The sequence below is a fragment of the Sturnira hondurensis genome, unplaced genomic scaffold (genome assembly GCF_014824575.4).
Source record: "Sturnira hondurensis isolate 20B ecotype Veracruz unplaced genomic scaffold, ASM1482457v3 Scaffold0001532, whole genome shotgun sequence".
Lineage (NCBI taxonomy): Eukaryota > Metazoa > Chordata > Mammalia > Chiroptera > Phyllostomidae > Sturnira > Sturnira hondurensis.
The window spans coordinates 689,351-701,936 of NW_028074163.1; the positions used below are offsets into that span (position 1 = coordinate 689,351).

At 42.3% G+C, this 12,586-nt stretch overlaps 1 protein-coding gene across 1 annotated transcript in view; it reads right to left on the minus strand.

The window, feature by feature from the left end:
* PTH2R (parathyroid hormone 2 receptor) overlaps positions 1-12,293 on the minus strand; it is a 56,363-nt gene extending 44,070 nt beyond the window's left edge. Inside the window, exon 1 of the mRNA XM_037029787.1 lies at positions 11,947-12,293. Coding sequence (XP_036885682.1) covers positions 11,947-12,021 — 75 coding nt within the window. The 5' untranslated portion in view covers positions 12,022-12,293. The remainder of the gene's footprint in view (positions 1-11,946) is intronic.
* Positions 12,294-12,586: the final 293 nt, after the last annotated feature.

A 12,586-nucleotide genomic window follows, 5' to 3' on the forward strand; every position in this document is an offset into this window, starting at 1 on the left:
ATTGTCTCACAGCTTGGAGAAGCTTAGCTGGGTGGTTCTGGCTCAGAGTCTCTTCTTAGGAGACTGTCGTCAAGACTTAGCCATAGCTATTGTCACTTGAAGACCTGCCTGGGACTAGAGGACCCAGTTCCACAATGGCCCGCTCACATGGTTATTGGTGGGGGGACTCAGTTCCTCACCACATCATTCTCTCTGTCCAGGTGCTTGAATGTCCTCACAGCATGTCAACTGTGGACATTCCCACACAGCGAGTGATTCCAGAAAGAAAGCAAGGAAATGACAAGCCTGTTATTACCTACTCTCAGATGTCACACGTGATCAGTCCCATCACAGTCTATTTGTTAAAAGAGAGTCACCAACTCTCACTCCAGGAAAGGGAAATTAATCTTCACCTCTTAAAGGGAAGTATCGAAAACCTTGTAAATATATTTTGAAACAACCACAATTTTCTGCACGTGATCATCTATTTTCTGGAAAGAAGATGCTGAGTGCTCTGTGTTCTGTAGGTTCATTAATGGTACTAGGGCCCAGAGTGCTGCATGTCAGTTAGGGACTTAGCGATTCCTGTATCCAAAGGGATGACAAAAACTATCAGTTTATCTAAGTGACAAACTCCCTATAATCCTTTGTCAATCCCAGATCTTTCATTTCAGCTGCAAATACACGCATTCCCGAGAATCATTATTTAAGGAAAGTGGAAAATAAGCCTTTTTTATATATTTAATATTATATTTATAATAAGACATTGTTGACTGAACCTAGAAATTTAAAGATATTTATACCACTAGACATAAAAAAGAACAATTACAGATTATCAATCATTATGATACAACTATTATAAATGACACAAAACGGTAGACTGATAGGTTAAACTGAAATGAAGTTTACAAAAAAAGTATCTGTCATAAGAACTAGTGTCAGAGCCCTAGCTGGTGTAGCTCAGTGGATTGAGTGCGGGCCTGCGAACCAGAGGATCGCGGTTCGATTCCCAGTCAGGGCACATGCCTGGGTTGCAGGCTGGTTCCCTGCAGGCCAACTCCCAGCAGGGGATGCAAGAAAGGCAACCATACATTGATGTTTCTCTCCCTCTCCTTCCCCTCTAAAGATAAATAAAAATCTTTATAAAAAAAAAAAAAGAACTAGTGTCAGTAACAAAAAATGTGTTATTCCTAAAAATTATGAGTTCATCATTTTCTAATACTGATATATGTATAATATAAAGAGTAGCTCAATAAATAATCAGGTATATAGTTTTGGAGATTGCTAGATAATATCCATAGCTCAATGCCCGCATATATTTTAATAATTTTTTTCATGAAAAAAAGGGAATACTCAAAAACTAATTTGGGGAGTGTGTTGGCTTACACAACAGGATTTACAGCAACACCTAAGGCCAACACAATGCAGACTCTGAGTTACAAGCAGCCACACAAAAAGCGAGCCATAAAATCTCACATATCGCAAAGGGAGAATAGAATGAAAACACATGAGTCATCTGAGTCAGCCTGGAAGGAAAACTGACTTCTTCCCCATTCATTCTCCAGAAAGTCAGGAAATATTCAAGTTGTTTCTTTTTCCCAACTTTTGTTTTCCAGCTCAATAGTTAATTTCTTTGATTTAAATCCTAGAAAATACTGGGCAAGCTATGACCAAATTTCAGAACTATAAATTTGATTCAGAAAAGTTTGACTTCAATACAAAACACAAATATTTCAAATCACTCCTTGTACCATTTTGACTTGACCAAATACATTTTTGTGTTCTTTTGTGTATAGGTGGTCCTTTTACTGTGATAATCCTTCCAGAAACTAGGCATTTTGTAAACCACAGCTTCTAAACATACTTTATTCTAAAAAATGTAGCCAGTTTAATCCAGGAGCAAATTTGATTAAGATGTACTTAGTCTTGATCTGTTAAATTGATTTTTAATCATTTCAAGTGAGAGTAAGAAAATGCTTATTACATCTTTTATATGGCTTTTTCCCCTCCTTGATTACAGATACAAGCGTTCTTCACTGTAGACACTAAAATCATAGTTCATTTAAAACAGAAGAGCACTTTTCATACTCAATATCTACTTCAAAGTTTCATAGCCAATGTCTACTTTGGTGTTTCATATTCTATGTTATTCCCAAAGTAATAATTGCATCCAAAACAAAATGGTACTTTTAAGAAAACAGATGTTAGTAATTTTTCATGGGCAAGTCATCATTTACAATATGAAATAAAATGTTGAATTTCAATTTGTCACATAACTTGATTGCTTAAGGAAGTCCTAATTTGATGACGTGTATCTTATTGAAAGAACCTAATGTTGCCATTATAGATACTAATTGTTAGTCAGAGTATGAATCCTCATAAGCACAACATTCACATTTATTCCATTTTAAAGTCAACATGAATTTATAAATTAGATGCATTTTAAAAGAAGCATTCTAGAATGTCTATTTCTGGTGTGATGGAGTAGACATATTTCCTCTATTCCTCCCAGTCATTACAACTAAAAACTCTGGACATTATCTATAAAATGAACATAAGATGATTCTGAAAAGTGGAAAGCAGAAAGCAGACCAGGTAGGGACCTCAGATCCTGAAGAATAATACAAGAGGAAATTCTCTGAGTCTTCTTTGGTCTCATATATTCCTAGCTTGGATTAGAAACTGGCAACTCAAAAACACCAACAGGCACTGACCAAAAAACAGTGTCAAAAAAAACCCCAAAAAACCCAGCACCCCTGTTCTCTATGGCAAAGAAAGCAAAAAGACAGTCTGACAAGACAGAAAACTTTTAGACAATAACAACTTGACCCCCAAGACACAGAAAAAAGCACAGTCCAACCACCACCCACATCAGCAAAGTCCAAGTGCATGGAGGTTTAAAGAGGTGCCATAAGAAGGTGCCCCTGCACCCTCACCAGAGTAGTTTCAGAGCAAAGTAGACAGCCAGGACTTCCACCCACATGGGTCTCTAACAAGGCCACTCACTGTCCTCCCACCTCAGGTGCCAGTGGGTACCCTCTGGGGAGCCTGGACTTCCCCCCCAACCTGGCAGTAACAGGGTGTCCCTCCATCTCCCCGCTGGGGTGGTGTCAGAGAAGACCTAGTGAGAGTCAGTCTAGGAGCCCCGAGTCCACCCCACTGCGATGTGGTGGGAATACAAGAGAGCAGAACCCACACCATCAGTCCTCGGTGACAAGGAGTTCCTCGCCTTGGCTGTCAACAGCAGCTGGCTGGGGCACCTAAACCTCTACCTCCCCTGAGAAGCAACAAGGTAAAATTTCTTGGCACATGGATGCGAATCCACAGGTAAAGCTGACTTCAGGAGAATGAGAGAATGTAAAATTTATGAGAGCAAGGATTTAGGAGGTTGCATTGTTTTCAGTGTATCCTTACTCTACCAATTACTAGTCTTTGCCACACAGTTGGTGAGGAATAGAATGGATGTTGGGGAGGCGTACAAATGCTCAACCTTCTTCATAAGGAGGTAGTGAGGATGAAAGAAAATAATGCACATAGGGTGCCTACTTAGGGGCCTTGAGAGAGTGAACACTGTATAAGCACTAACTATTACCGCTGCTATTACCACCAAATCTATACTTCTACCACTTTCTAAATATACAATATTTGATCAAAATAAATTCCTGAAGCAAAAAAAAAGAAAAGAAAATGCTGAACATGAGAAGCCTTGGGCAGAGATCAGGCAGGCCTTTCCTGTCCCCACGTGAGGATCTACCATGGACACCGTACACAGACGGAAGAGGCAGATTGGATGCATGAGAAAGAAGAAAAATGAATAGATGCTGCAGGGGAGGAGATGAGAGTCAAGAACGGAGGCAAGGAACGCCTCTCTGCTTACAGGCAACCTGTCCCCTCCGTAGCGAAAGCCTCCGGGAAGTCGGAGCCTGCACAATGAACACAATACTTAGTAGACCAGTGTCATTTTACTACATTGAAAATGAAGATGCCTCGGGAGGAAGAATTTCAATTGAAGGGTATCTCCTTACGTTCACAGAAATGACGACTTCTACTTATTCTACAGTGTTTGTGCTGGTTTAGCAGCAAGGACTGCTGCGTGTATTTATTCTACAAGTATTCATTGAGGCCATCCCTGGGAAAGACACCATCTATAGGCACTGTGCATCCAGTCCTCGGGGAGGACGGTGTGGCTCTCAGGCACTTAATACATGCTCACCATGCGTGGTACAAAAACCACAACAGTCTCAGAAACAAGAGGCAGTTACTAATATGTTAACAACCTCACAGAAATAGAAGTCTGCTGTACCTTTTAGATGGACTTTAAAAGGTATTTTTGAGACTACAGGAAAGCCCCGTATGTCTACTCAAGGTTTCAGCTAATTCTCAGATGTCTCTAATCTATCTCTAAGTTCCATTAATCAACACGAACGTTGTGCTTACGTTTTGCTTCCATGTGTCTAGGGCCATGCCACACTGAACACACCCAGTCTCGTCTGATCTCGGAAGTTTGTCTCACGTGACCATCAAAAGCTCCTGATGCTGCGTCTTACAGACTTTAGACATGTAGAAACTGAGATGCCAGAAGAAGGGTGAGAGAAGTTCCACCCAGGAACTTATCGCGGGCACAAGTGCACTTCTGAAGGCAGGTCCTCCCTCGGGGCAGGCAGAAGGCTATGCAAGCTTACACATGGTCCATGCCTACAGTCTTGGGTTAAATGCATCGTTAACCACAATCTTAATCTCAGCAGTGCCTTTAAAAATAACTGAAAAACTTTTTCTCATGGAAAACAGAGCTAGCCTGATTATATAAGTAGGAAAATGACAAGTAGCATAAATTATTCTCATTTAGGAAATTTCAGCCAGTTTGCAACTCGATGTAAAGGGTTTCAATGAGGAGAGGCGGAAGTCTGCCTTCGGGCACTTCCATTACACATACAAGATGGCTCCGGTCTTATCACAAAAAATATCTGGCCAAAGAGTATTAAACAACATTTTTGTGTGTGAGATATTTTAATTTTTTATCAATCTGTATCTTATTATTAACAAAAGTATTTGATTTATTTGCTAATTCAAGCAGTGATATATTATAGGCCTTCTACCTATGATCACACAAACACCAATATTTAATGAGCATCTATTGGGTAGCACAATACCATTAAAAAATTACTAGAAAATCAGTTCTGTTTTTTTCAACTAGCCCAGTATCTATGGCAGAAGCTCAAAGCAACTAATATGATATTTTTAAAATAAATAACATACTTATGACTTTAAAATAAATATCATACACACTGTCATTCAAAACTCTTATTCTAGCCTACATGTAACAACAAAATTAGCTATTACATTACATCTGTTAAAAACCTAGGGCAAATATCATATTTAATAATTAATCTTTAGCAGTCCTATTGAAGTAATAAACAAGAGAAGATGCCTTCAATAATAACTACCATTCAACATTATACTGGGAGTTCTAGCTAATCCACTATAAGACAGAATGAAAAGAGAAAGCAGAGATACATACTGGAGAAAATTGTTACTGTTCAAGAATAAACTTGGTAGTTATGAACCAATCAATAAAAATATCAGAGATCACCTCTAGCAGCCATAATTAGAAAATGTAATAGAAATTGTGATAAAGACGATGATGATGACCACAAGGAGGGGGACAATTGACAACCGTGATGGCCAACGCTCACAGTAAGCAAACTCTGTGACAGGCACGACATTACATGCTTCTCCTGAGGTTTGCACATAATCTGCACACCAACACAATGAACATGGCATTAGTTCATTGCCGTTCTGTAAATGAAGAGACTGAGTTTTTGAGATGTTAAGTAAGGGCTAAGAGAGTAGGAAACAGATTCCAAATTTTGTTTCTGATAAAGTCCAGAACCTTAACCATTTTGCATAGTAACCTCCCCCTCCAGAAAGCTGTGGTTTCCTTTATTTGAGAGTCAGCCAATGGAATGATTGCCAAGCTCATTCCTTAGCCTGCCTGCCTGTCAGTTATACGATAAGAACCCACTGGAAACACGGATTGTCAGAGTCATGCTCTGCCGGCTGCGCTTGTCTCTCCATCTTCATGACCAGATGCAGCTTCCACTGCATCATCTGTACCCATGGCAGCCACCTCTGCCCTTTAGAACAGAATGACCTTTTTAAAATTAAAACTTGAGTAAATGATTAGAGACAAGTTCCAAGTGGGATCAAAGAGGATGAATTTTCTTGGAATGAAGGGAATAAAATCAGCTATTCAAACATGGATAGAGAACCTATCACCCAAAGGCACCATGCTCATTGTCACAGGGAGTTCCAAATTGTTTACTAGCCCCTTTGCCCAGTGGATTTATAATCCAGAGGTAATATTACAGAAAACCATCCACATGCTCTTTTCCAATAAAGCTGACTGGCCCTTTTAATACAAGTATACTCTCCCTGAGAATATAATTCACCCATGTGGCTTCAGGTACTCCCTACAAAGTAATGATGCTAAATCCAAGGGTTTTCTCAAATTCCATAATCCAATATCCAACCTCCTACTAAATGTATCGCAGGCTCCTCACTCTCAGTCCACCTAGAAACTGGCCTCTTCAGACCGGCCCTGACCAATCCTCCTTCGGCTGAATATACCTTCTGTCTCTGGATTCCATCTGCCTTGTGGCATCTCCGTTTGTGCAAGGACACACCAGTGACTGCCAGGACAGCTGCCCTGCCTTCGGATCAATTGCTCTGTCTCCAGATGACTTCTTCAATGGGGGAGATGGGCTTTAATCAAGTACTCATACTAATAAATGTAAAATTAAAACCCCCACTAGTACCACAAATAAAATGTCTAACAGGCTTTGCAGGAGAAACCACAAGCAGACGAAAGAGTGTTGCGGGCAGACAGAATAGCCTTGCAAAACTCATACACACACACACCATGTAAAAGCCTTCAGTGGCTCCCAATCATGTTCAGACATCATCTCACTCTATTAAGAATAACCATTCCATTTTTAAAATCCTTCATTAATTGGTTATCGGAACAAGAGAAAAGAGCTGCTATCTTCATTATCAGACGCCTTAAGGCTTTTACCTGCTTTGTATACTTTTATTTTTTTCAATTACAGTTTGTACATTTCTAAATTTGATACTCTCTCACATTTCCTGAGATAAATGAGATTATTTTCCCCATTTTAGAATGGAGGAAATGGAGACACAAAGAGGTGAAATGAATTGCCTGAAGTCACATTGCCATTGAAAAATTTAAAGAGCAACTCAAAGGAAAGACAAAAACAGAAAGGAGATGATTTCTAGCAGATGGTAAAACCAGCTAAAGCTCAAGGTAGGAAATTAAATGGAACGTGTGGATGTTAGTTGAAAATGCTCTCATTTTCCTTACAATGAACTGAGAAAGTTCTGAGGAAATGAGACCTGCTCTCTGCACATTGCCAGGAAAAAGCCACCTGTGGCTCCCATCCATCTTGCTGCTCCTGGGTCCCCGGGGCTGAATGGACCACCCACAATTAGTGCAGTCACCAAGAATGCCACCCCTCAGGGGTAGCAGGTCTCCCCATAACTAGAAGACAAATGGAAACAGACCTGGCTGTCAACAGGAAGGAAGAACAAACCAACCATCAGCTCTTTGACTATAACAGTGCTCACGGCAATAAGCACAACACAGAGCTAATTAGCAGTAAGTTTCATTTTATTGTGCTGAGGGTAGTGCCCTGGCTCACCATCTTGGACAAACTGCCTACATCCCAGTTATGTCCTCTTTTTAAACCTACCAGTAATGGCTTGTTGGTAATCCCATCTTCTGTCACCACAATTCCCCCGAAACACAAGAGATTGAGGTTGAGATTGAGAGTATAGGTTTACTTGCTTTATTTATCATCTGTCTCTCCCCTTTTATCACTATACTCCACTCATACCTCTCTGCCTTCCCATATCCAACCATTTATAGGAAATATCTATACACATATAGCCTTTATCTGAACATGTTTTATGTGCATGTATTTTAACGTGTGTGAATGGTGTTGTATCGCACATCCCATTTGTTGGTGTCCTACTGTATCCTGTTTTAAAGATCTTATTCATGCTGTTTTGTGCACATTGAATCAATTGCTTTTGATTGTCCTCAGCTCTCTAACACCAGAGAATTATTGCAATAATCATTATGGGCTTGTGTCACCAAGAAACTCCTCAGGATCTATACCCAGGGGTGCATACTGCTGAGAGGGAGGCGCACGCACACGTAATTCAGCTAAGCAGTGCCCAGCTGGTCTCCATAATGAGGCACCAGTCTGAGGGGTGGGCTCAGAATCGAAGCCAGAGTGTGAATCATGACTCTTTAGCTGTGGGACTTGAGAATATTATCTAAAATCTCCTGGCCCCCTTTTCTCATTTATGAAATGTGCCTATCCCATAAAGCTACTATCAGAATTAAATGGGATCCTAATAGATTAAAATGCTTAGCACAGAACTTGGCACATGTTAAGTAACTTATTATCAGTTTTTTCCCCACCCTGTTAAGAGATTCTGGATTTTCCGGTAGACTCTGAATCTTCACAAAAGAAGGTCAGCAGAACTCATCCTCCTCCACACACAGAATGAGGACAGAGGTCAAGTTTAATGCCCAGGGAGGCTGTATGTTATCAGAAGAAGAATGTGAACTCAGCTTTCTGGGTTCCCAGGATAGTGGGATTGAGCACAGGGTTTGAGTAACCCAGGCTTGCTGAGTTAACTCTTTCCCACACGCATACTAATGAACAAACTTCCCAGTAAACTTGCATGGGAACTATCCTTCCCCTGCAGGGGAATGTCCATGGCAGCGCTGAGATTCCACTCCAGCAAAAATGAGTAATAACTAGAAAAAACAAAACCTGCTCCCTGAGCGTCTCACACCTAGCACTCTGTATAACTTATTGCTTCCACTCAGTATGTCATTAGCTTCCGGGAATTTTTCTAGCCATGCTGATTGATTTGTACTCACTTCCCTGCACACACACTGTCTGAGAGCCACACGATCTGCTGCCATGGGGCCTGGAGAAGGTAACCGAGTCACGTGGGGTCAGCCCAGCAAAGCCAGTGTGGCTCCTGGATAATTCTGTAAGGGAGGCAGCCATGGAGGTTACCATGGAGATGGTCCTTCAAGAAAGACCAGCCATTGGTCTGTTAGGAGTCAGTTGGCCACCAGCCTCCAGTTGTACTGCTTTTAATCATCTGTCTGAGCCCTGCAGCCAAGTCTGTGATCTTATAAAAAAAAAAAAAAAAAACCCAGCCAATGACTGAGCACAACGGGAGCGCTAGGGCCTGGCCATTTTATCACCACGTGGGACGCCTCCGATGGACAAACTGTCCCAGAGCTCTCCTTCGAGTTCGCCACGACTTTGTCAGATTTGCACCCTAGTCTGAGGCTCCCCCTTTCCAGTCCTGCCTCTGTACCCTTTTCTCTCTCACAGGCATCAGTCCCCAATATACCCACTGCAGCCCTAATTCCATCTCTGAGTCGCTTTTAGGAGGAACCACTGACACAGTAAAAAAAAAATACTACACGTATTCATATCATGGTCCTCATTACCATGTGGTACCTAACTTGAGGAAATACATTGCTGGGCTCTGTAATGATGCCTGATGCATGAATGAATGAGTTTTGAACTGTGCATTGAGTCCAAGGTGGCATCTTTGCCAACAAAAAACCACAGACATTTTTAAAACAATCAACAAGTACCAGTGTATGTAATCTAACTTGTGTTGTGATCCAAGGTCTATTGAATATTAAAGACTCATTCCACACATGCCAATTCTGCTTGAATGAGTTCTCTTTGTTGCTCTAGCACCAGATCAAAGACTTGTTAAATATATGTATGGATGAGCTGGGAGCAAAGATAAAGAAACTGAAGATCAGCAAAGTTCTCAATGTCAATGTCAATCACTTTAACTTTCAGATTTTGTTTAAAGTGCCAAAATGAAATATATTACCACAAATTGCCATTTCATACCATTCTTAACCCACAAATATAAATGAAAATCACTGTAAACCAATGGGTCTCAGCCAGAGGCAATTTTGCCTGCGAGGAGACATTTGGCAATATCTAGAGACACTTTTGGTGTCACAGCTGGGCAGGGGCAGGGGGCGGGGTGCTGTTGGAATCTAGTGGAAACAGGACAGGGTTGCCGCTCAATATCCTCCACTGTAGGGGACAAACCCGCAACAAGGAATTATACAGCCTAAAATGTCGAGGGTGCCAGGTTGAGAAACCTTGGTTTAGAATTATAGAAAATAATGTCTAATATCCTGATTGCTTCATTGAAACCTAAAAGTAACGGAAATGTTCTGTCCATAGTCCCATAGTGATTTATTGTTGTTGTTGCACTAATGGATGTTTTCACGTTTTCTTAGAAAAAATAATCTAGAACACTGACTAAAATAAATGGTTAGCATTCACCTGCCTTTTATACAAGGAAGCAGTGTGTTTAAGCATGTTATTCAAATATCTTAGGAGATAGAAATGCAGGCAGTACATTAGAGATCACCAGAGTTCTGTAACTATTACCAAAATCTTAGGGGGTTTTTTTTCAGTTCAGCCATATTACTTCTGTTGGTGAAAGTTTTCAAGTTTAAGCATACCGCACTCTTAAGCACCCATTGCTAATCTTTTTTTAACTGAATTTATTGGGGTGACATTAGTTAATACAATTATATAGGTTTCAGGTGTATGACTCTACATCACATCCTGTGTATGTTGTATTGTGTGTCCACCATTCCAATTCAAGTGTCTTCCATCACCACTGTGTCCCCTTTCCTCTCTCCGAACTCTTCTCCCCCCTCCCCCATGGTAATCACTATGCTGTTGTCTGTGACTGTGAGTCTTCTTTTCATTCTTAATCCCTCCATAGTTTTCATCCAGCCCCACAAACCTCCACTCTGACAGCTAATCTTACTAATCAATGTACAAGGCACACATTGTTTGATTTTTTTTAAACAGAACAAGTTTATGGAAACACCCCGGTTGTGTTAGGTAAAGCCTAAAAGTCCAGTATTTAACAGGGCACTATCTCGTTTCATTTTTGTGGTTATGTGGTTAAAAAACAATTGTACTTTTAGTATAATTGTAATCCAAATTGGTCATCTGAAAGCCAATAACATGCTATTGAGTTTATATAGTATCAGTGCATAAATCAATGCCTAATTTTCTCACTGAAAAGGAAAAAAAACTGGGGCTTTTATTTGATGGTGAAGACGCGCCCCCTACCGAGGAGAAGGAGTAATAAGGTTGATTCAGTTGAAATTCACGGGGCTCTTGAAACTGCGCTACACCCACTAGTACATATCCTCCTAGTTCATCTTAAGAGCTGAGTGTAAACTCTAGATTTTATTTGACACAAGGAAAATATGCAGATGAAATGTGACCTACACATGCGAGAGGCTCCCTTGTGAAAGCCTGGAAAATCTCTAAAGGGTATTAGCATGGTACAAAATCATAACTACCACTTATTCTTAACATTAACAACTGAGCTCTATTCGGAGATATTTTTCTATCTAGTCTTTTTGCTTTGATAATACATGATTTTTTACCAAGGAGAGCCAGGTGGCCTTTCAGGTAGTGGTAACAATCTGACCCTTGAAGTTTAAGTTCGCAAAAGTGATGGTAAATTGCCAGCAGACAAAAATAATTTGGATTAATTAAATGGGGTCAAAGGCGACTACGCGTAAGAAAAGTTCCTTCACCTCCCCGCCTCGTCCTCAGGACATCAGTCAAAGCATATCTCTGTAGCTCCACTAAAGTAAGTGAGTGAGTGAGTGAGTGAGTGAGTGAGTGAGTGAGTGAGTGAGTGTGTGTGTGTGTGTGTGTGTGTGTGTGTAAGAGAGAGAGAGAGAGAGAGAGAGAGCGCGAGCGCGAGCGCGCGCCTCGGTCTCCGTCTACCTGGATTCCGAGTCCAGCCGGAGGTTCAGAGAAGCAGGTGCCGCGGGTCCCGGGCTCTTACCTGGGCTCGGGCGAGGAGGCAGCCGCCAAACAGCAGCCACCCCCAGATGTGTGGCGCCGCCCCCGGCCGAGCCATGCCCCGAGCAGCCCGAGCGGGAAGCAGGACGCTCTTCCCGGAGCCCCGGAGTAGCTCCGCGCTCGCAACTTGATGAGAGTGGGGCAAACTTGTGGTCCGGAGCGCGGCGCAGCTGCGGAGGCCGGGCCTGGAGCCACCCGGCAGGGGATGTCCGGGGCCAAGCTGCCGATACCCGATTGTCGTGGATCCGGGTCCTGCCACCAGTTGGCTTGAGGCTGGCTTGCTGCCTGCGGTCTTCTGGGGAAAGCTGTTCGCGTCCGGGCCTTGACTTCGGCCGCACAGCCCCAGGAGGGGAGGGTTCGCCCCGGCGCCCCCTGCGGGAGCAGTGGGGAGGCGCTCGCGCTCCTCCCCAGAGTCACTGCGTCCCACAGCCCAGGGGACCCCTAGGGCAACGGATCTAGAGCGCTGCTAACACCACGCACAACTCGCACCCTCTCTGCTTCCCTCCATTTTGCTCTGATCCCAGCTCCGCGTCTCTAGGGACGCCCTAGGCCCTCGGGGAGTAGTCCCAAAGTTCCCCACTGTCCAGACGTGCACTGACCACCAGCCACCAGAGGCAATGGAC